The following is a 23,748-nucleotide window of genomic DNA, read 5'->3' on the forward strand; positions in this document are numbered from 1 at the left end:
CACATTATCCTTGTGTGAGAGGATTTTGATGGCTATTCCTGCAGTAACATATTCAGTTGTCCTCTGTAATGCACTGGCAAAGGGGGAAATGGCTACACTACTGCCAGTAATAGGTAGAGGTTTCAGACGACAGGAATGGACTGTGGCTGGCTGTTATACAGCCCTGGTATTTCATTGAGTTTGCATGCAGGAAAAGGGGGCGGGGTCACATCTTACGGGAGGGGTGCTGTGAATCACAAGAACCTGGCTTCGCTGTACGCCCCATCTCTATGCCGAACAGAGCACTTGGAGGCGGAGCTGCTTGGTCAGCCCCTGTCTATGGGAGGCAGGTGGCTGAGCAGAGTGCCAGGAGGCTGAACTGCTTGGTCAGCCCTGGTCTCTCTGCATGACCAGACCAGCCCATCGGTCCTTCTGACATTTGCCAGGAGTGCCCAATGGGCAGTCTGGCCTGGGTAGCTAACTGTGGAGAGTTTATATAGTGAGATATGCTGTCCCTGAACAATAGTGAATAAAATTACTATGCCCTTGTAGCCACATAAAGTTTCCAATAAATTGTTTTGCATAGGCAAACATACCTTACATCTACTGTACCAAACACTTGGGAATTAGGGGCGACGTGTTGGCAACAGCACACTTCTTCACACCTAGATCTCCCAGGTTTATCCCTTAAATTGTGTATTCTAGTTTGCAGCGCCATAGTGGTGAGTATTAAAATGCACAATGTTGGGGACACAATATATATGGCTGATGTGCATACTGCACACATTTCTCCACCCGGCATCACACTTAATTGAATCAACCCCCTAATAGGGAAATGTGGACTATTATGGAATGCTTGTACAATAAATTTTAGCAGTGGAATACTTCAAAATGCCATCTATAACTGTAAAATTTATTTTTTGAATTAAAAATATTTAATATCTAGTATGTATTTAAAATTATATCCCCAGCATGTTGCACAATATGGTGGTTTTGTTGGGACCATATATGAAGCACAGGATGTAGTTATGTGACCAGCAGTCAGGAGACCGACCCCCGACATCCCGCCACCCTCACAATCCCGACAGTCGCATACCGACTGACAGGTACTACTCCCTCTCATGGGTATCCACGACACTCATAGAGTGGGAATAGAAGCTCGCAAGGCCCAGCGCGTTTTACCTGGTGAGTCAGATGTCTTCTGAAGTAAAAAAACATGTAAATAAATATATAGTGTATAGATCATCTTTATTTAAATATTGTTTTTTCCTTTATGAGGCCTCTGCTGTCACCATCCTGAAAGAGCACTAGGTGGGAAGCCGCTATACCCATAGGAAAGCCTTCGCAAGAAAGACCGGGCAATAGGTTTTACTGCTGAAGCCATCACTGTCTAGGGTGACAATGCTAAATTCCTTTGCCTTATAACAACCCTTTATGAAGCTAAGAACACTGTACGCTGTTTACTTAAGAAGTACCGTAATGGTACGCTAGTTGCGTAACGATCGCTCAGCCGTAGGCGAGACGCTCAAGCGTCACGTTCGCTCACGGCCCAGCGATCACAGGACACGTTATTGGTTATGTCTAGGGTAATGATTCGCTATGGCGTAGCTTACGCTCGAGGCCACGAGGAGGTCACCAGCGATGCAGACGCTCACAACACTATACCTTTATGATAAAACCTTATACCAATGAAATACACTGAATACCTTAATGTGAGTACAGGGTGTAAGTGCAACCTTGTGTAACCTGACTAACTACAAAGCTGCTTGAGCGTCACCGACGCTCAAGTGAACACTTAACACTATAGGAAATACACAGATGCTGGTTTAGGTTCCAAGGCCTATTAACTGTATTATATCTAATATACTTGTAAAAGGGGATAACAGTACAATTGATACACTACAATATAACAGAGACTTCCTAACCACAGAACTAAACAATAAATACAAAAAGACAATACTACACTGACCTAAATGCAATACAATACAATACTATCTAATACAATACAATACTAGCCTAGTCTAGGGGAGATATGAGAGAACAGATCAGAGAGAGAGAGAGAGAGAGAGAGAGAGAGAGAGAGAGAGAGAGATTGGCTCACAGAAAGACCATGATAACGGAGAGAAACTTACGCACAAAGGGTATGATCGCCTGCGCCTCGATATCCAGCTCCCGGCTATCAGCAGATAACCGTTGATGAGAGAGTGAGAGCTGGATGTGGTCGGCCTGCCTATTTATGCCCCACACACAATGCAATCTCCTGGTCCTACAATCCCATTGTCCATTGGCCGAAGGAATTCGGCCCTGTATCATAACAAAAGGTCATAGGGTGATTCATACAGGTGGGCTGTGACGATTTCCAACAGCTCAGGTGGGTGGGAAACTGGGTTTCCCGCCGCATACCTGAGTATGTGTAATTAATAGAAATGGACATAAACTTCTTATGTCCATAACTATTCGCACGAGCGATTAATACGCTCCAAACCAACACCGGAATATTGCTAATTAAATACTCTTCCGATGGGTACCAAACACTGCTGTATGATTCCTGTTAGACCCTTCGTACGATATAAAGAGGGATTCCTCAGCTCTGGGACATTGTATTTTAACCAAACTTTCAGAATCTATCAAAGGGACCATGATCCATAAACTACATTAATTGTGAACATTTGTAACGAATGAGTCGCACGCTACGACTACATAAACTCTACCGTAAATACGCATACCGCGCCTGCGAGTGCACGTTATTGCGGGTATGCGAATCCACGGGCGAGCGCATGCACGCGCAGCGCGGACCAGTGTGCGGTGCAAATATGGCAACGTGCATTGAGACATTTTTCTGACTTTGACAGTCCACCCTTTGGCAGTCAATAATAACTGCCACAAAACATTTAAGGAGAAAAATGTAAGTCAGGGGTTAATTGATTTCCATGGTTGGGTAGGGGAGGAGAGAGGAGAAGGTGTGAAGAGGGTATGACCTAGTGAGAAAGCAGAAGCATGTGTGTATGAGTCCATGTTTGGAGGGTCATGTATCATCGTGCCGTACGTGTGGTAAATCAAGCTTCGAGGTATTGCGAAGTATACATTTGAATTCCTTCTTATCCTGTGGTACAGGTCTGTGGATGGGCTGTCAAACTTTACCGAGCTCATTTCGGCTGTGGTTGTAACAAAATGGGGATGCACATTTTAGTTGATGATACATGAATGGGGGAGGTATGTGGTTGCTGATATCTGTGCCTGTATTCCCTATCGTCTATGTGTGTCGTTACCTGAGGGTTGTAGAGATGAAGATAAAGAACACTTACGAAAAATGCAATGATATTCTATGTCAGGGAAATGTACATCTGTCGTCGAAGTTGTTTTCGGTATCTGTTGAGAGTCGTCTTCTTTGCGCTGTATTGCTCCTTAGGCATGAGCAAATAGCTTTGTCTGAGCCATCAGATTTACAAAAATGTTGGGCTAGCGTGAGTTTAAAGATACTAGGGAAACTGGGGATCCATGGCAAAGTTCATCAAGTGTCCATATTTAAAGTTGTCAAATCTTCTTCTTTGGTGCTTGTCTGTTGTCTGTATACATCTCGTCTCGTCAGCTTCCTCGTCCAAGGGGGTCTTTGTATCTTGGAGAAAAAGCAGAAAAACAGGTGAAAGAAACGGACCGTATAATCGCATTTTCATCACATTCTGGTTTCTATCATTGGGTCATAAATCAAATCCAGGTTAATTACAGTTTCCTCACTCCTCAAGCTCATCACTTTTGTACTTTGTTTGCACCTCATTAAAGCCTGCCCGCATCTAAATATCAATCCAATCGATATAACGACACCCAAGATACATAGTAGAAACTTTCCAACATCCATTATGACTCCTTGAGCCCAGTCTCCTAAACCGGAGAACCAATTTCGCGGGTTCAACCATGACACCCAACCAGTCAGCTCATTACCTACAGCAGCAAGGGTGAGATTGTGTTTTCGACGAAATTCCCACTTTAGTTGGAGAATATCGTCCATCTTTTGGTCTATGACCTCTACCGGATCCTCGGTGCTATTTGTGATATACGTGCAACACTTTATGCCGTACTGTGTTGCCAATGTAACACAATATCCGCCTGTTACTGCTGTAAGATAATTAAGAACCATCCTATGCTGAACTAGTTCTGTTTTGTAAGCTTGAAGTTCTCTTCCAGTGTATCTAAACGTGTCATCATACATTTCAGTGATATTATCTAACAAATTGGCGAGTGCGGAAATGTATTTATAATTCATCACTCCTCGAGCGGTACGAGTGAAATCTAACGCTACCAGAACCTGAATCCCGGTGGATTCATGGATAAGATCAGAGGCCGGATGCTCTAACCTTTCTGACAGTTGTCTTTTAACCCGGTGCTCGTAGTGAGTGTGAGTATAAGGAGCTTGGGCACCACGGTGTATGTCCTTCATTTTGTCATGTGTAACAGTCATCACTTCAGGCAATACTTTTCCAATATAACACAATCCTTCAGAGTTTGGGGCAAGCCATTTGTACGCCTTTCTCCCGCATATGAAATATGCATCATCGGGGAGAACATAAGGGACGGAGAAGGACATGACCATGTTACAAACCTTCCAGGTGAAATCTCCTGACCCTAATTCTTCCAACTGCTTAATGCACGTATCGGTTTGTACGATATGTGCACAGTATCCTGGTGATACCTCTCCAACTCTAGTAATCCTATTCCCTAAGGTATATCGATACCGGAAAGATTTTCCTCTACTGGCTATGTGGCGTACGAGCTCTGTATCTGTAGGCATTCTATCTGCTCTGTGTGAAAAGGTCATGGTAAGGTTGCTCCATGACACTTCCCAATTTCCCGGTTTTCTGGGATTGGAGATGTTAAAACATAAGAGGGACCTATCCACATGGTATTGGTGGAGCTTCAAACTAGGAGGGCTGGAGATGTTAAACCTCCGGTCCACCGGTCTCCCACCACTTAGCTCAAGTACCTCCCCTAACGTTAAAGGAAATGGTACTAGCCCTGATTTGCTGTGACCCTGAGGTACTTGAGAGCATACCCAACAATCTGTTTGGTTTAACACGTTACCCACTAAGGAGTGATAGTCACTCAATGGATGTCGGTCTATATGGATATTAAAACTAGATTGGCATTTCTTTATGCATCCATCTTCAACCAGATTATCACAGAGCCTACAGATACAATTTTCTTCAGCTAACAATCCATCACAATTTCTTCTATCGGATCGTTTTCTGATACTCGCCTTTGCTTGTTGGTTTGGTTGATCTTGGAAAACTACGCCTCCATCATCATAATCGGAACCCATTCCAGAACCTCTTTCGACCTTCGCACTCGCCTGTGGACGGTACGGAGTGTGCAGCTTGCTATCAATACCCATCAATTTACACATTCCTTGAAAGACATCACCTGTAAAATGGGTACCCCTATCACTTTCAATGATTCTAGGGATACCATATCTACATACAAATTCCTGCACAATTTTCTTAGCTGTAAACATAGCGGTATTTGTAGCTGCTGGAAAAGCCTCGACCCAATTCGAGAAAACATCTATACAGACAAGTACATATTTCAAATTTCGACATGGGGGTAATTGAATGAAGTCAATTTGTATTACCTGGAAAGGGCCGCCGGCAGGTGGGATATGGGATGGTTCTGTAGGTATTGCTTTTCCAATATTCTTTCTCAGACAGGTAAGGCATGACATTGCTCTTTTACTCGCATGAGAGGAGAATCCTGGGGCGCACCAGTATGCTCTTACCAATTTGCACATCCCCTCCTTGCCTAGATGAGTCAGCCCGTGAGCTGCTTCAGCCAGACATGGAAGGTATGCCCTGGGGGCCACCGGTTTACCATGTCCATCCGTCCAGAGCCCTGAGGACTCCTGGCCATATCCCTTTGCCTTCCAGACTGCTCTTTCCTGTGTGGAACACAGATTCTGCATCTCACACAACTTCTGTGTGTTGATGGTATTAAATACCATCAACTGTGTGGTGTCTGTCCGTGTGGGGGTAGCAGCTGCAAGCTTTGCGGCTTCGTCTGCTCGGCTGTTACCAAGGGATATTGGGTCTTGGCTATATGTATGTGCTTTACATTTGATAACAGCCACTCTGTCGGGTTCCTGTATTGCTGTTAGAAGCCTTTTTATATGAGCTGCATGCGCTATCGGTGTACCAGCCGCCGTCATGAAATTTCTGAGCCGCCATAGCGCTCCGAAATCATGGACTACCCCGAACGCGTATCTGGAATCGGTGTAGATATTGGCTGACTTACCCTTAGCCAATTCACATGCTCTGGTTAGGGCGACCAGTTCAGCAACCTGGGCTGAGTGAGGTGGGCCTAGCGGTTCCGCTTCTATGGTGTCTTGGTCATCTACGACTGCGTATCCAGTACACAAGTCTCCCGAGTCTGACTGTCTGTGACAACTACCGTCCGTGTAGAACGTGAGTTCTGCATCTTTCAGTGGATTGTCACTGATGTCAGGCCTTGCGGTAAAATTTTGGGTCAAATATTCCATACAATCATGTGTGTCTTCCTTTGCATTAAATCCTCCTTCCCCATCACTCTCACCTTCCACCCTTTGTGTCTGACCAGGCACACCTGGGAGAAATGTTGCAGGATTTAATGCGCTGCATCTCCTTATGGTGATGTTTACGGGGGCCATTAATGCCAATTCCCATCTTGTAAACCTTGCAGATGAGACGTGTCTGGTTTGGGCAGAATTCAATAAGGCAGATACCGCATGCGGTGTATGGATTGTGAGGTTGTGGCCTAGCACGACATCTTCGCTTTTTGTCACTAGCAATGCTATCGCCGCAACGCTACGCAAGCATGTGGGGAGGGATCGCGCTACCGTATCTAGCTGGGCGCTGTAGTATGCAATTGGCCTGCTGGCATCACCGTGTTTTTGTGTTAGTACACCTGCTGCGCACCCAGCACTTTCTGTTCCGTATAGTTCAAAGGGTTTCCCATAGTCTGGCATACCTAGTGCTGGTGCCTGCGTTAGGCACTGTTTGAGTCTCTCAAATGCTGTTTCAGATTCGTCTGTATGCGAAATCCGATCAGGTTTGTTTGAAGAGACCATTTCCTGCAAAGGTAGCGCCAATATGGAAAACCCTGGGATCCAATTACGGCAATACCCACACATTCCTAAAAACGTCCTGATCTGTTGCTGGGTTTGTGGCAGTGTCATGTCTCTAATGGCTTGGATTCTATCAGCGGTCAGGTGTCTCAGTCCTTGTGTTAGACAGTGTCCCAAATATTTTACCTTAGTTTGGCATAATTGTAACTTGTCTTTGGAAACCTTGTGACCTGTGTCTGAAAGATGAAACAGGAGCTGTTTCGTATCCTTCAGAGATGCTTCCAGTGAATCTGAACACAGTAATAAATCGTCCACATACTGTATCAATACTGATCCACTGTCTGGTTGGAAAGACTGTAAACAATCATGCAAAGCCTGAGAAAATATACTTGGACTATCTATGAAACCTTGGGGTAACCGAGTCCACGTGTATTGGACTCCTCTGTATGTGAATGCAAACAAATATTGGCTGTCAGGGTGCAGAGGTACCGAAAAGAAAGCGGAGCAGAGGTCAATAACAGTGAAAAATTTGGCAGTGGGAGGAATTTGCATTAGGATGACAGCTGGATTAGGCACTACGGGGAACTGACTCTCAACTATTTTGTTAATCCCCCTTAGATCCTGCACTAGCCTGTAACCCCTCCCCCCACTCTTTTTAACAGGGAAGATGGGACTATTTGCGGTGCTGGACGTTCTTACTAGAATGCCCTGTTGTAGCAAGCGCTCTATTACGGGAAAAACTCCTAGCTCCACCTCTGGCTTCAGAGGATACTGTGGGATTTTTGGAGCTATCCTACCATCTTTTACTTGCACAACTACTGGAGCTACGTTTGCCATTAATCCAGTGTCCTGTCCATCTTTTGTCCAAAGTGACTCTGGTATCTGAGATATCATCTCTTCTACTTGGGATGGATTCCTATTTGTCATAATGGAATGTGACATTAATTTTGATGGGGAGTCTAACATGTCTCGTACTTCCTGAGCGTGATTCTCAGGGATGTCCAAGAATACACCTTCAGGAGTACAATAAATGACGCAACCCATTTTACATAGTAAGTCTCTTCCCAGGAGATTAGTTGGTGCAGATGCAGCCAGCAAAAAGGAATGCTTGGTATGCAAAGGCCCTATTGTAATCTCGGCTGGTTTGCTAACAGGGTAGTGCTGGACTACTCCTGTTACTCCCATGGCTGGAATTGTCCTACCAGTGGTTCTCATGCCCACTGTCGAATTTATCACTGACTTGGCCGCCCCTGTGTCTACAAGAAAGTTTAAAGTTTTACCAGCTACATTGATTGCAATTTCTGGTTCGTTTCCATGACTAGCAATCAATTTAACTGGCTGCAGATTACAGGTATGGCCACACCCCTATTGGGTATGCTGACCTCCCAGAATCCCGCTGGCAGCAACTACTTGTGAGGGAGTTAGCTGGGAACTACCAGAGGCATGCCAATCTCTGTTTGGGGGATATCTTTTTGTTTCCCCTGTATGTGGCTCAAAACTCCGCCTCTGTGGACCCTGCTCCCAATGTCGTGTGTTGTGTTGTTGTCTAGGGGGTTGAAAAGATCTTTGTACATTCTTTGTTCTACATTCTCGTGCAAAGTGTCCCGGTCTGTTACAAGAAAAACATGTTATTACACTTGCCTTACCCACAGGATTCGGTGGTACATACGCAGGCTGCCTTGTGGTCAGCGCCTGTATACTTACGGACATCAACTTATCACTTTGCGATTCCCTGTGCCTAGTGATGTTTCTGTCGTGATCAATAGCAGCCTCTCTCAAGCCGGACACTGACAGACCTCGCCAGCACGGTTGCGTGGTCTGAACCCTAGTCTTTAATGTTTCCTTTAAACCATCCATCAGTACAGATACTGCTACTTCCCGATGGTTTGGGTTGGTCTTAATGTCTTCTATACCAGTGTACTTTGCCATTTCTAATAGTGCCCGGTGAAAATATTCTGTTGCCGTTTCGGACTCCTTTTGCTTAATGGAAAATATTTTATTCCATTTAACAACGGCTGGGAAATACTCCTTTAGCTGTAAATTTATCCTCTTTACATTATCCTTGTTGTACACGTCTGTAAGCGGTACATCTTTATCCAATGCACAATCAGCTAAAAACTGAGTTGCATCAACATTGGAAGGTAAACAAGCTCTTAGCAGTATCTGCCAATCCTTGTTGTTGGGTTCTACAGTGTTACCTAGATCCCTGATGTATTTTTGGCTAGCAACTAAATCCTTCCTGGGGTCAGGAAATTCGGACACTATTGTTCTTAATTCCATTCTGGAAAATGGAGTGTACATGGCAATGTTCCTTATGGGAGTGGCTCCAGACACATCTGTTTTTCCATTGGGAACTGCTATTACCCTTACAGGAGCAATTCTAACAGCCTCTTCCTGTGTAGATTCTACAGCTTGTTGTGGTACAATTGTTTCAGTGTAGTGCATGGTGCCGTACTTACCCGTTGACACGACCTCACCTATCCCTCCGCTAGGGGCTTTCACTAATCTCGTGGGTGTCGCTGTGCCTACTGTGGTCTCTGCTATGGTGGCTGCAAGAGAGAGAGCTGAAATTGTTGCTGAATCGTCTTCTTGATCACACTCCTGAGGAAGGTTCAAAACAGGGTACATCTTGCACGGGTTAATACTTGCATGAGTTATTTGGTTAACATCATTAACATTTACAGGGTTACTAAGAGTTTGTGTTTTACAACCCAGTGCGTTTCTCTCCGCAATCAACTTCTCTCCTGCAATGTATGGTGGAGGAGGAGCTGTGGCAATCAACTTCCTGACTGCCCCAGATCCTGCCGCCAGAGCCAAACCTCTCTGTATCTCACCTTCCTGGTGCCATAACTGTAAACAATCATGATGTTGAATTCGTCTCTTTGTTGATTTTACGAGACATATCCTCCTCCTTAAATTTTGTAACACTTCTGGACTAAAGCTACCTATTCTTGGGAACTTGTCCCTGTCTTGTACAGTCATTCTCTCCCATTCATCACATAAAGATTCGGTGTGAATTCCATATTTTTCACACATTACATATCGTGCCGACCCAACTGGTCGGTTCACAGAATCAACCTGAACCAGGGTTGATCGCCCCCTACCTGAACAAATGGCCCCCATAATCTGCAGGCGTTGCTTATTCCTCCTTGAATATCAAGGCTTTCAGCGAACCCTTACAAACAAACCAAGATGTCCTTGGGCAGGCCGGCGGTGGTGGTTTATCAAGTACCCCACTTACTTCTCGCCCACGTTGGCCTGTGCTGCAATCACTGTAGCCAGAGCTGCTGGACCCAACCTAGGGCCCCTGTGAACCTTTAGTTTACTGGAACATATGAGGGTTACCCGCAGGACACTTACTCTTTCCAGTAAAGTTGGGGTTGTTAGATAGTTCCTGAGTGACCAGCGAACTTCCCTTCCAAAAATAAAAAATTACACAAATCACGTCAGAATGTACAGATAGCGTTTGTGACCACTTTACTCTAATGGTATTAGGTCAGATTACTAACTACTGCACACAATAACGTGCGGTCCAATCGTTCAGTATACGAGCACTACTTGTCATGTACTGAAAGATCAATGGAATCTATGTTTCCGGCTGCGATTCCTTCAGCCAGAGCTTGTATGGCCTATATGGGTTCTGCACCAACACCCCAGGCGTTGTGCCACTGGACTTTTATAGCGGACCTTTTACCTTACGACCTCCTGGTCTTGTTACCTTATGACCTCCTGGTCTTGTTACCTTATGACCTCCTGGTCTCGTTACCTTATGGTCCGCTATACTCTAATGCTCAAATATTATTTAACCAGGGATGCCTCCCTGGCCACCGTATATGTCACTTACACGTATGTCCCTTGACGAGTACCCGGCTTTCCTTTTGGTTCCACCTTAAAGTTATATAAACTTTTGTATACAAAACACACTCACTCAACACATGTACACTTTTGTTTCTATATCTATTTCTGCGCAGAAATTGTCTTTAGGCCAAAAGTGTTACCAATTAGGAGCAGGATCTGTTAAACTAAATTTCCGATTTTCCAAAAATAGATTTGCGTTATTTACCGCTTCGCGTTATCTACCGCTGTGCGTTACTTATCGCCTTGCGCTAATTATCGCTTTGCGCTAATTCAACTTTTTCGTGACTTGAGCTACGTGAGCGTAACCGGACGCTACGTTGCGTAATGAACGCTGCGTGCGTCTGCCTTTTGGATTGCGTACGCTAGTCTTTGTTAGCGACACGTGTACGCAATGCAAAGGATCCACCGTAACACAATATATTTTTATCAATGTAAATGATCCCTGATCATCTACCGCAATCCACACTGACTGCCTTGTATCTCAGACAAACCGTGTGTTTGTTCTATACTTTAACTATCACCTCTACTATTAAATAACAGCAAATCTCTTTTTAGCACTTTCTATCAACTATAAAATTTGGCAAACAGGAATAGTGATATACGAAAAAATGAAATACACAAGTGAAAAGAAATGCAGGTATGTATGCGTACGCAAGACAAAAGAAAAATAAACAGTTTTAAAAAGACACAAGCGTTTTGTTCTTACTTCCGGTTACCGGGTTCCTTCAGCACCCTTTATCTAAGCGAAGCAGACGCTTATCCCGTCAGCACTGTGAGACAACCTCCCACCCTTTGCTGGAGGGATAATGTCTGCTGATCTACCTAGTGCAGATGTGAGAAGTATAGGACGAGCCCGCAATTGACAATGCTAAATTCCTTTGCCTTATAACAACCCTTTATGAAGCTAAGAACACTGTACGCTGTTTACTTAAGAAGTACCGTAATGGTACGCTAGTTGCGTAACGATCGCTCAGCCGTAGGCGAGACGCTCAAGCGTCACGTTCGCTCACGGCCCAGCGATCACAGGACACGTTATTGGTTATGTCTAGGGTAATGATTCGCTATGGCGTAGCTTACGCTCGAGACCACGAGGAGGTCACCAGCGATGCAGACGCTCACAACACTATACCTTTATGATAAAACCTTATACCAATGAAATACACTGAATACCTTAATGTGAGTACAGGGTGTAAGTGCAACCTTGTGTAACCTGACTAACTACAAAGCTGCTTGAGCGTCACCGACGCTCAAGTGAACACTTAACACTATAGGAAATACACAGATGCTGGTTTAGGTTCCAAGGCCTATTAACTGTATTATATCTAATATACTTGTAAAAGGGGATAACAGTACAATTGATACACTACAATATAACAGAGACTTCCTAACCACAGAACTAAACAATAAATACAAAAAGACAATACTACACTGACCTAAATGCAATACAATACAATACTATCTAATACAATACAATACTAGCCTAGTCTAGGGGAGATATGAGAGAACAGATGAGAGAGAGAGAGAGAGAGAGAGAGAGAGAGAGATTGGCTCACAGAAAGACAATGATAACGGAGAGAAACTTACGCACAAAGGGTATGATCGCCTGCGCCTCGATATCCAGCTCCCGGCTATCAGCAGATAACCGTTGATGAGAGAGTGAGAGCTGGATGTGGTCGGCCTGCCTATTTATGCCCCACACACAATGCAATCTCCTGGTCCTACAATCCCATTGTCCATTGGCCGAAGGAATTCGGCCCTGTATCATAACAAAAGGTCATAGGGTGATTCATACAGGTGGGCTGTGACGATTTCCAACAGCTCAGGTGGGTGGGAAACTGGGTTTCCCGCCGCATACCTGAGTATGTGTAATTAATAGAAATGGACATAAACTTCTTATGTCCATAACTATTCGCACGAGCGATTAATACGCTCCAAACCAACACCGGAATATTGCTAATTAAATACTCTTCCGATGGGTACCAAACACTGCTGTATGATTCCTGTTAGACCCTTCGTACGATATAAAGAGGGATTCCTCAGCTCTGGGACATTGTATTTTAACCAAACTTTCAGAATCTATCAAAGGGACCATGATCCATAAACTACATTAATTGTGAACATTTGTAACGAATGAGTCGCACGCTACGACTACATAAACTCTACCGTAAATACGCATACCGCGCCTGCGAGTGCACGTTATTGCGGGTATGCGAATCCACGGGCGAGCGCATGCACGCGCAGCGCGGACCAGTGTGCGGTGCAAATATGGCAACGTGCATTGAGACATTTTTCTGACTTTGACAAGGGGGATTTAACAGATTGTGGTTTTGTTTATATGGCTCTTGAATAATTTATGTAGAAGTGAATGCTCTTTTAGGTTCTTGATTACAATAATAATAATAATAATTAAAAAATAATACATGCAGTACTGTATAAAAGTGTTACCTTTTATTAATGAAGGAGAAAAATATTTTACAAATTACATACAGACTTTCTTTTTACGGTTTATGGACCTTATTCAGTAAGGATTGTAATTTCTGCTAAAAAGCAGTTACTGCAATCATATAGTTGCCACACAGAAACTGAGAAACAACCATTGCACAAATTGCGAATGCATCACAATATGCGGCTGTTCGTAGAACCATACGCAATTACCGGAACATCGAAGATTTTTCTTATCTGCTTCAGGTAAGGTCGTTCACAATTCTTGCAGCACAAGAGGCTGGAAGTGGTCATCGCTGATGTCAGAGGCCCTCCTTAAAAACGCCTGGGCACGCCTGCGTTTTTTCGCACACACCCAGAAAACATCAGGTTTTTGCCCAGAAACACAACTTCCTGTCAGTCAAACAGTATCTGCATTGTGATCACAATGTGTACGCATTTTCTGTCGCTATTTTTACTCGCAAGTGCGCAATGCAAACGCTGCACATATGTGTAATCATTTGATAATCGGCCAGATCGCGATTCACAAATTTTGAAATCCTTACTGAATGAGGTCCTATGTTGGTTTCACCTATTGTTGCCTGTCCAGTGGCGGAACTAGCGAGCGTTGGGCCCAGGTGCGGCAAAATGCTTCCCCCCCCCCCATCCCATCCAAGTCCACCCCTGGAGAGGATCTGGTGAGGGGGACCTGCTCAGGGCCATAGAAATGGATACCTAGCAACAGTGCCGTAACTAGACATTTTAGCACTGTGTGCAAGAAACCGCATCGGAGCCCCATCCCTGCATGCAAAACAGGGGCAGTGCGCGCCGCAGGCGCGCGCAAAAATACATAGTGGCGTGGCTTCGTGGGGAAAGGGTGTGGCCACAAAATAATACCAATTCATAAAACGGTGCACAGTAGTCTCCATTATTCAAATTACGCCGCACAGTAGCACCACTACACCAGGTAGAGACCCTTTTACACCTTACAGCGGACAGATTCCTCTTTTTACACATTACGGCAGACAGCGTCCCCTTTTTACACATTACGGCAGACAGCGTCCCCCTTTTTACACATTACGGCAGACAGCGTGCACTTTTTACACATAACGGCAGACAGCGTGCCCTTGTTACACATAGCGGCAGACAGCGTACACTTTTTACACAACGGCAGACAGCGTGCCCTTGTTAAACATAGCGGCAGACAGCGTACACTTTTTACACAACGGCAGACAGTGTCCCCCTTTTTACACATTACGGCAGACAGCGTCCCCTTTTTACACATTACGGCAGACAGCGTCCCCTTTTTACACATTACGGCAGACAGCGTCCCCTTTTTACACATTACGGCAGACAGCGTCCCCTTTTTACACATTACGGCAGACAGCGTCCCCTTTTTACACATTACGGCAGACAGCGTCCCCTTGTTACACATTACGGCAGACAGCGTCCCCTTGTTACACATTACGGCAGACAGCGTCCCCCTTTTTACACATTACGGCAGGCAGAGTCCCCCTTTTTACACATTACGGCAGGCAGATTCCCCCTTTTTACACATTACGGCAGGCAGATTCCCCCTTTTTACACATTGCTGCAGGCAGATTCCCCCTTTTTACACATAGCGGCAGGCAGATTCCCCCTTTTTACATTGCGGCAGGCAGATTCCCCGTTTTTACATTGCGGCAGGCAGATTCCCCATTTTTACATTGCGGCAGGCAGATTCCCCATTTTTACACATTGCGGCAGGCAGATTCCCCATTTTTACACATTGCGGCAGGCAGATTCCCCATTTTTACACATTGCGGCAGGCAGATTCCCCCTTTTTACACATAGCGGCAGGCAGTCCCAACAAAGACAGAAAGAAAGAAAGAAAGAAAGAAAGAAAGAAAGAAAGAGACAGAAAGAATGAAGAATTATACTTACCCTCTCTGCTGGTTCAGGCTCCTCGGTGCAGCTTGACGATTCCCGGGCAGTAGAGAAGGAGGAGGAGGGAGGCGGAGGAGGGAGCCGCAGCAGCGCTGTGTTATTGGTGGAGGCGCTGCTGCTGCTGCCCCTCTACTTCACTATAGGCTGTTCTCGGAAGACAGCCTATAGTGAAGCAGAGGGGCAGCAGCAGCAGCGCCTCCACCAGTAACAAAGCGCTGCTGCGACTCCCTCCTCCACCTCCCTCCTCCTTCTTCCCCCGTGCCGCTGCTCCTCTCCTCTCCGGTGGCTGTGCGCTGCGGGCAGCGGTTGCCCGCAGCACGCAGCGGCATGTAATGAGTCAGTTTGACTCATTACATGCTTTGGGCCCCTGGACAGAGGCGGGCCCCAGTGCAACGCACTGGTTGCACTGGCGGTAGTTCCGCCTCTGTGCCTGTCGTAGTGAAAGTCTGAAAGATATATGCACTTTATATTAGTACTGTTTTATAGTTTGTTCTTCTTGGTGTAAAGAAAGCCCAAAGCAAGTTATATTACAGTATGAGATTCATTTGAATTTTCCTCAGCGGAGAAGTCTTAAGAATGTGTTACGCTTCATCTGAAGTTCTAATCCCATTTTCCACTGTCCAGAAATAAAAGAAGGGGAATCCCATTATCGTATTCCAAACAAAGCTGAATAATGCACTATGCTGTTTGACTTGGCTCTGTCTGTCTGGCTGCCTTCTTTTCCGTCGTGCTTGACTTACAAGACATGAAAAAGGGTCACCTGTTTTGTAAATGCTGCCGCTAGGTATAGAATAAATCAGGCATGCATGAATGCCCCTCTATAGAATACATATGTGTATTTCTAGCATCATTCAGAAGCTTTCTGCTAAGCTATATATTTTTTGCACAGGGTGTTGCCTGCTAAGGGTGGGAAGTCTAAATAAATTCATGGAAGAATGAAACAATAATGGGACTTACTTGAGAGGCACATGACATTTCCTTGGGAATGCAGCTAGCAAACCATTTTTTCCATTGTGTGTCTGGATAGACAGAAAGCCCCTTGCTATATTTGCAAAGTGTAATTTAAAAATATTTGCATCTGTAAACAAATATTATACTGAAGAAGTGATGATAACCTGACATTTTCAATTCAGCCAACGTATTACCTGTATATAAGTAGTTACTACTAAAATATATACAGCATGTGGTTTTTGTAACAACTAGTGTAAATTAGAAATCCCACCACAACTTTGTATGTCATCATAAATTATATTTGTGCAGTGGTATGCTATTCCTGTGTAAAACAGAGATGATAATCGTTCAGATCAGCTGATGAAACGATTATAGTTCAGTGTATGGGCCGAGAATGATAAATGAGTTTTAAGCAATGTATGTCTGTTTCTGTTTCCAAGTGTTAAAATGTGCAAAATATATGTATCCACTCCCATAAAAGATATTATAAATTGCCAAAGTGTTCTGTAGCCACATTAAGGCGTGGGCCTGTAAGTCAAGTGTCTTTATAAAGGTCAAAGAGACTTCTACAATTCATAATAATAAATACCAGGAGGTGTGTTATGCACAATTAATTGAATGAACGCAGAAGCAGTAACATAATAACTTAGCTTTTACAGAGGTTTCTACATATATTAAGATCACCTGTGCATTATATCATTTTAAAATTATGCGGGATTAAGTTGCTATAACAAGATTCATTTTATTTTTTAAGCTGATCGAAAAAGTGTTTTTATAGAATTATCCCCAGTATGTCCAAACCACAGCCCAATCTCTCCAGTTCTGTTTAATTCTTTGCATGCCTCCCCACTTTTATGAAAAGGTTATGTGGCAATGCAGAAAGGAGCATAGCTTCACCCAAAATTACGTTCCTGTGAATCACGCCGCTCATTTTTGTTATTCTGGGGGCATGCCCAGCACTCCGTGAGCTGCTGGCATGACCCCAGTCACTCTAATGGGTGCCTCTCAAATCCCACCCCCACCACCTCCCCACTGCAGGACACTGCTGGTGGGATGGAGGGACAGTGCACAAAAAGCAGTACTGTCTTGCCACAGTCTGTAAGTTGGGGGGTATGTTTTTGGTGATACTCCAGACTTTTTCAAATCCCTTTTCAGGACAATTCTGACAAGTTTGGGACCGTTGGAATGTATGTCATTTTGCTAATGTTACTTGAAATTAAATTAGAAACAAAATTTATGTTATGAAAATTTTTGTTAAAAAAAAATCTAGGGTTGCTCATAGAAATCAATCGCATTCTACCAATTTTTGAGTGCACAGGATCGTTCCTCCCTTCAGGTGACAACTTTTTCTCAGATGGGACAATCACAGGGAGGCAGAGATTCGATCCTCTCCTTTTCTCCTGACTCCTAGCTTCCGCCTCTCCCAGTGCTCGGGTCAGTGACTGATCTTAAATCCCCACTCTACTCAAGCTGCTGGTGACCATAGAGTTGGGGGAAGAAGATTTTCGTGTGGCAGGACAAGTGAGGAATGCTGAGCAAGTACAAAAGTATAACAATGAAAGTAAACCTCTATTTTTGGTGGTCCCAATTTTCCAAAATGTAACCTATTGTATTGTATTGTATTGTATCATATTTATGTATGACACATACTTGTCAGAGGGGAGGTCCAACTGGCAAATGCAGTGGAGTCTTCCGCACAACGGGCCTGATTCAGGTCCCGACGCATCCAGCTCGTTGGAAGCAAAGTACCAATGTTCGGAACTTTGCACATGTGCCGAACGTCTACTGCAATGTGCATTACAGGTCCCACATCGTTGGACGCACTACAACTGCAGACGTCAAGAGATTGACAGTCTGCAACCATTTGGGGAGGGGGTGGCGACGGCAGCCATTTCCCAGGACGTGTTTCAATAGTTTTACTGGTCACTTGCAATTGATCCGATGCCGCATCCACGGACACAGCACTGGATCACAAATGCATGCAGTAGGCATTTACTTATACCAGACACCTTCTGCTGCATTAACAGATCTGTGCATCGCTGCTGCTTACCTGAACAGGACCAATTTCTTTTTAAAGCCGTACACTGGTCTGTCCAGGAATTGAATTTGCATGAGAATTTTTTGTTCCACAAAATGTTTTTCTTCTTGTCAGAATGATCTTAACGGTATCTTATGAGTGGTTTTCCTTTAACAAACGGCACTGACGTGACCTCATCAAAACAATTGCTAAGGGTTAGCGGTGTAATGAACAAATACTGTCAGCTGTAGAGTTGCTGGTATGTGACCTCAGTTAAGCCAGCTAAATTCAAGTAGATCATTACAGTAGAGTTTCCATTGCACAATCTTCTTCTCTGTTTGTAAAAGTCTAGAAGGAAGAATATAATAATCATCTTTGTGTTCTTGCTAGTCATTGCCTGGAGTGGGAGTCCTCAAATACAGGAATACTGTTTGCTGTTGAGATAGAAGTTTAGTTTTACGGACCACTTATTTCACCCATTATCTATTGTTTTCAACTGTCATACGATATGTTATCATATTGAGGCACTATTATAGGCATCTCTGATTTTTTTAGTTTAAACATAATGGGCAATATTTGTGCTGATAGTATGGTGTGTAAAGTAAGCAGTTTCTTATCAAGTCAGCTAAAACCTATATGGATTTGGCAATAATGACCTGAACAAGCGACGTTCATTTTCTGTTTAAATATAGATTACATTGTCTTTTGTGTCAGGAAATAAATACAGCATTTAAAAGCATAGTCAGATGGTGACCAATATTAACAATCCCATTTTGAGAAATATTACTGGGTCGCCAATGTTTTTTCTTTCTCACTATAGGCCCAAAGATATCGAAGGTAATTATTATAATAGTCCTTTTCTTTATAAACTGCCTAAATATTGCCCAAGTCTTTACTGGGGAAAGAACAAAGAAAGACTCTGTGTTGGGGCACACTTTGAAATTTACAATTAATTTATTAAGACTTAACTTAAGAGGGGAAGAACAATTCATTGGTGGAGGTGGGAAAAAAGTTCCATATAGTTATTAAAAGATTAGGATAAATGGGTTTAATAAAAAGTTTTTTTGTTATATATGAAATATAATAAAAGAATTAATTAAATTTTTGAAAAAGGAAAAGAAATAGTTAATGTCACAGGAAATGAAACTGCATGAACCTAAATAAAAGGGGACATGAATAATATTAATAAGATGAAATGAAAATGCAGCCGAGGCATGATATATATAGAGAAAGTTGTAGAATTTTTTGGGAAAATATTGTTTTGCCATAATTGGGTAAAAGCAATAGAAACACTCTTTATCAGTGTAACCTGATTTTCGTTAGTGACTTTGTTAACTAACGATATATGATTACTTCTTCTCCCTGTGTGGAATTCTTTTTCCAATTCACTGGTATACCATATACAATCTAAATTTTGTATGTGTATTCTATTTATTATGTTTATTATTATATGCATATTTTGTGTATCTTGAACACTTTCTGGTATCAAATTCTCTCTTTATTTTATACTTTATTGTATTAAAAGTTAAGTCTTAATAAATTCATTGTAAATTTCAAAGTGTGCCCCAACACAGAGTCTTTCTTTGTTCTTTCCCCTGTACAACTATTACTGACTCTGGGAGCACCACCAACCACCAATAATTTTGAGATACCCTTATTAAGGATCATTTAGCTCGGTATTGTTGGTTTCTTGAACAGTTTTCTACAATCTTTGTACAAATCTATGTTCATTATTTTAATAACTTTCCTGTGCGGACCCAAACCAAATCCTTCTGTTAACCAAGTCTTTACTGTACAGATTTGCGGACCCTTTCTAAAAGATAAATATATAGTTACTATAAATAAATGTAAGAAAAGAAAATAAATAAATTTGATATATATATATATATATATATATATATATATATATTATAGTGGAAATCACTAATATATGTTTATTGAGTCCGTCATTTACCTCTGCACGTGCAACTATGGGCAATGCAGAGTCCTACAAAACTCTGTTACATCTCCATTTGCATCTGAACAGGCAAAAGTGTGTGGCAGTGGGATAGGGGTGTGCCAGAGAAGACCCTGTGCACTGGGGCAGCATCATCATAGCCCCATGGCACCTCCATTTGGCTTACAGGGTGCCATTCTAGCATTCAGCCAATAGCAATGCTGCAGAGTTAATCAGACTCCTTTACTGTGGTGCTATGCTCTGGGCAGTAATTCCTGGTGTTGGTGTCCCCTCAATGTGGCAACTTCAGGGTTGGGGGCAGGTCCGGCATGAAAGTGTAGAGCTCACACTACAAAGGATGTTAACACGTACTTGAGTGACAGAATGTCATTGGCAAGTAGTCGGAATTGTAGGTTATCTAGAGATCTGGTTGAGTTTAAATTTTCTCTTTTACCAAGTGTAGGTCTGGAGGAATCTGTGGTGATGGCTGTTTCCACAAGTTTATGCATAGGGGCAGTGTGGCTGCATAGATGCGTGCAGCTATGTATATTTGTGAATACCCGCATGTCTTTCCATGCACACATTGCAAGTGCAATGGAGGTTACCTTCAGTGTAACTATGTGTCAGCCCCTGAGACAGCCAGCTTATTTTGCCTCTGGCACCCCCCCCCCCCCCCCTGTACACAAAGAGAGACACAGTATATTTAGCTTAACCAAGCTTGTGAAACATTTCAGCTGCCATTACACGCAAGAAGAATTTGTATGGCCAATATGGTAATATATCTCAGACAAGCCACTTATCAATGTGTGTAAGTGTAAAGAGACTGGCATTCACAGTCCACAGTGTTAGAATAAATCAGATATCGATCAGAACTGACAATTTCCAATCATCTTTTGAATGCAGTCTAATGTGTGTGAGATCATATTGTAGGCTGTTCAAACTGGGTAACTAACTATGCCTTACCTACATGGACACACATGACACAAACCAAGCGTCTGGATCTGCTGTACTGTGAGCAGCTTTTAACTGGTATTTTAGGTGCAAATTTGCTACCGCACCTACTGAATGTACACCCTCCTGCTTGTCTGATATCATGGCGGTGGCAAAATAGAGGAATATGACATCTGAAAGTATAAATAACCAAAGAAGGATGCAACAGTATTGAACTCTAAAAATGTACATTTGCGATAACAGATTGGATTTATGACCTCTCAGAAATGTTCTAGAATAATAATATAAACTGTTTGATGTTCTTTCTTTATAGATGATTACCATTTGCCTTTGGATCCTCTGTCGTCTGTAACAGAACCTCCAAGCCCAAGAACAGCAGAGGTAGATCTCCACCGGACAAACAGACATTTACGTTATTGCGGAATCAAAAACATGGAGATGTCCGATAGTGACAGGCCTGTCAGCTTTGGTTCAACTTCCTCCTCTGCATCTTCCCGAGATAGTCACTGTTCATTTGGGAGTCGGATGACATTGGCATCAAATAGTCACTTGGGTTTGTTTCATCAGGATAGGGAAGCAGGGGCTATAAAACTAGAACTGGTTCCATCCCGACAGCTGTCAAATGATGACCTGCGAACTAACTGCTCCAAAGAACAGGCTCGTGGAAGCCCCAGGGAAAAACTTGATGAGAGACTGACTATACCATGGAAAGAATCCAAAGGATCGGTCAAGAATTGTTCAAACTCTGAAGTGGTGGAGTCACCAAGTCCAAAGCTTATGTATGTTGACAGAGTGGTACAAGAAATCCTCCAGACTGAACGGACATATGTACAAGATTTAAAAAGCATTGTTGAGGTAAGACTGTCTTCATCTCAAGTTCTTATGCAGCAATGTGCGGTCTGTAGATTCTAAATATATTAGAGGATGCTAACCTAAAGCTTGTTGTCTTTTACAAAAGTTGCGTATGAAATGCCATTATTTATTATTTATTTATTAACAGTTTCTTATATAGCGCAGCAAATTCCGTTGCGCTTTACAATTTGAAATAACAATGACAAACTGGGTGATAACAGTCATAGAGGTAGGAAGGCCCTGCTCGCAAGCTTACAATCTATAGGGAAATAGCACCTTTCCTTGTGTACATATGCCTATCTATTGCATAGAATGAGAAGACATGTGAGGATATGTGTGGACTGTACAGAGTGGATGCAATTTGATAGCAAGGTTTATGAAAGTTATGTGGGCGGTTCTGGAATTTGATACGCTTGCCTAAAGAGGTGAGTTTTCTGGGAACGCTTGAAGGTATGGAGACTAGAGGAGAGTCTTATTGTGCGTGGTAGGGCATTCCACAGAGTGGGTGCAGCCCGATGAAAGTCCTGCAGTCGTGAGTGGGAGCGAGTAATGAGTGTGGATGAGAGACGCAGGTCTTGTGAAGAGCGAAGAGGTCGGGTTGGAAGATATTTTGTGATAAGCGAAGTGATGTACGTTGGTGTAGTTTGGTTAATGGCCTTGTGTGTGAGTAAAAGTATTTTATATTGAATGCGGTAGAGTACAGGTAACCAATGGAGGGACTGACAGAGTGGATCTGCAGACGATGAACATCTAGCGAGGAAGATAAGCCTAGCTGCTGCATTCAGAATAGATTGTAGTGGTGAGAGTCTCGTTTTGGGAAGACCAGTTAGGAGACTATTGCAATAATCAATGCGGGAGATGATGAGAGCGTGGATTAGAGTTTTAGCAGTGTCTTGTGTAAGGTATGGTCGTATTTTGGATATGTTTTTTAGATGCATGTAACATGATCTTGAGACTGATTGTGTGTAGGGAACAAAGGACAGATCAGAGTCAAGGATGACACCTAGACAGCGAGCTTGTGGGGTAGGGTAGATAGTTGAGTTTTCAACATTGATAGAGATATCAGGTTGGTACCTACTATTGGCCGGTGGAAATATAATTAACTCTGTCTTTGAAATATTCAGTTTGAGGTGACGAGATGTCATCCAGGATGAAATGGCAGAAAGGCATTCGGTGACACGGTCCAGTACAGATAGGGACAAGTCAGGGGAGGATAGGTAGATTTGAGTATCATCTGCATACAGATGATACTGAAAACCAAAAGAGCTGATTAGTTTACGAAGAGATGAGGTATAGATAGAGAAAAGCAGAGGACCCAAGACTGAGCCTTGCGGTACTCCAACTGAAAGAGGTAGCGAAGAGGAGGTAGATTCAGAGAAGCGAACACTGAAGGAGCAATTAGATAGGTACGATAGGAACCAAGAAAGGGCTGTGTCTTTAAGACCTAGGGATTGTAGTGTCTGTATGAGAAGAGAGTGGTCTACAGTGTCAAATGCAGCAGATAGATCTAGAAGAATAAGTAGTGAGTAGTGGCCTTTAGACTTCGTAGTGACCAAATCATTAACCACTTTAGTCGGTGCTGTCTCTGTGGAATGTTGGGAACGGAAGCCTGACTGAAGTGGGTCCAACAAAGTGTATGAGTTAAGAAAGTGTGTGTCGAGTGTAGGCAAGTATCTCAAGTAGCTTAGAAAGACAAGGGAGCTGAGAGATAGGGCGGTAGTTTGAGAGAGCATTAGGGTCAGAATTGTGTTTTTTTTTTAAATGGGAGTA

At 43.3% G+C, this 23,748-nt stretch overlaps 1 protein-coding gene across 1 annotated transcript in view; it reads left to right on the forward strand.

The window, feature by feature from the left end:
• The window catches only part of PLEKHG1 (pleckstrin homology and RhoGEF domain containing G1), a 473,068-nt gene that overhangs the window by 282,098 nt on the left and 167,222 nt on the right, over positions 1-23,748 (forward strand). The window contains 1 exon segment of the mRNA XM_063917905.1: positions 21,440-21,981. Within this exon segment, the coding sequence (XP_063773975.1) occupies positions 21,440-21,981 (542 nt within the window).

The sequence above is a fragment of the Pseudophryne corroboree genome, chromosome 4 (assembly GCF_028390025.1).
Source record: "Pseudophryne corroboree isolate aPseCor3 chromosome 4, aPseCor3.hap2, whole genome shotgun sequence".
NCBI lineage: Eukaryota > Metazoa > Chordata > Amphibia > Anura > Myobatrachidae > Pseudophryne > Pseudophryne corroboree.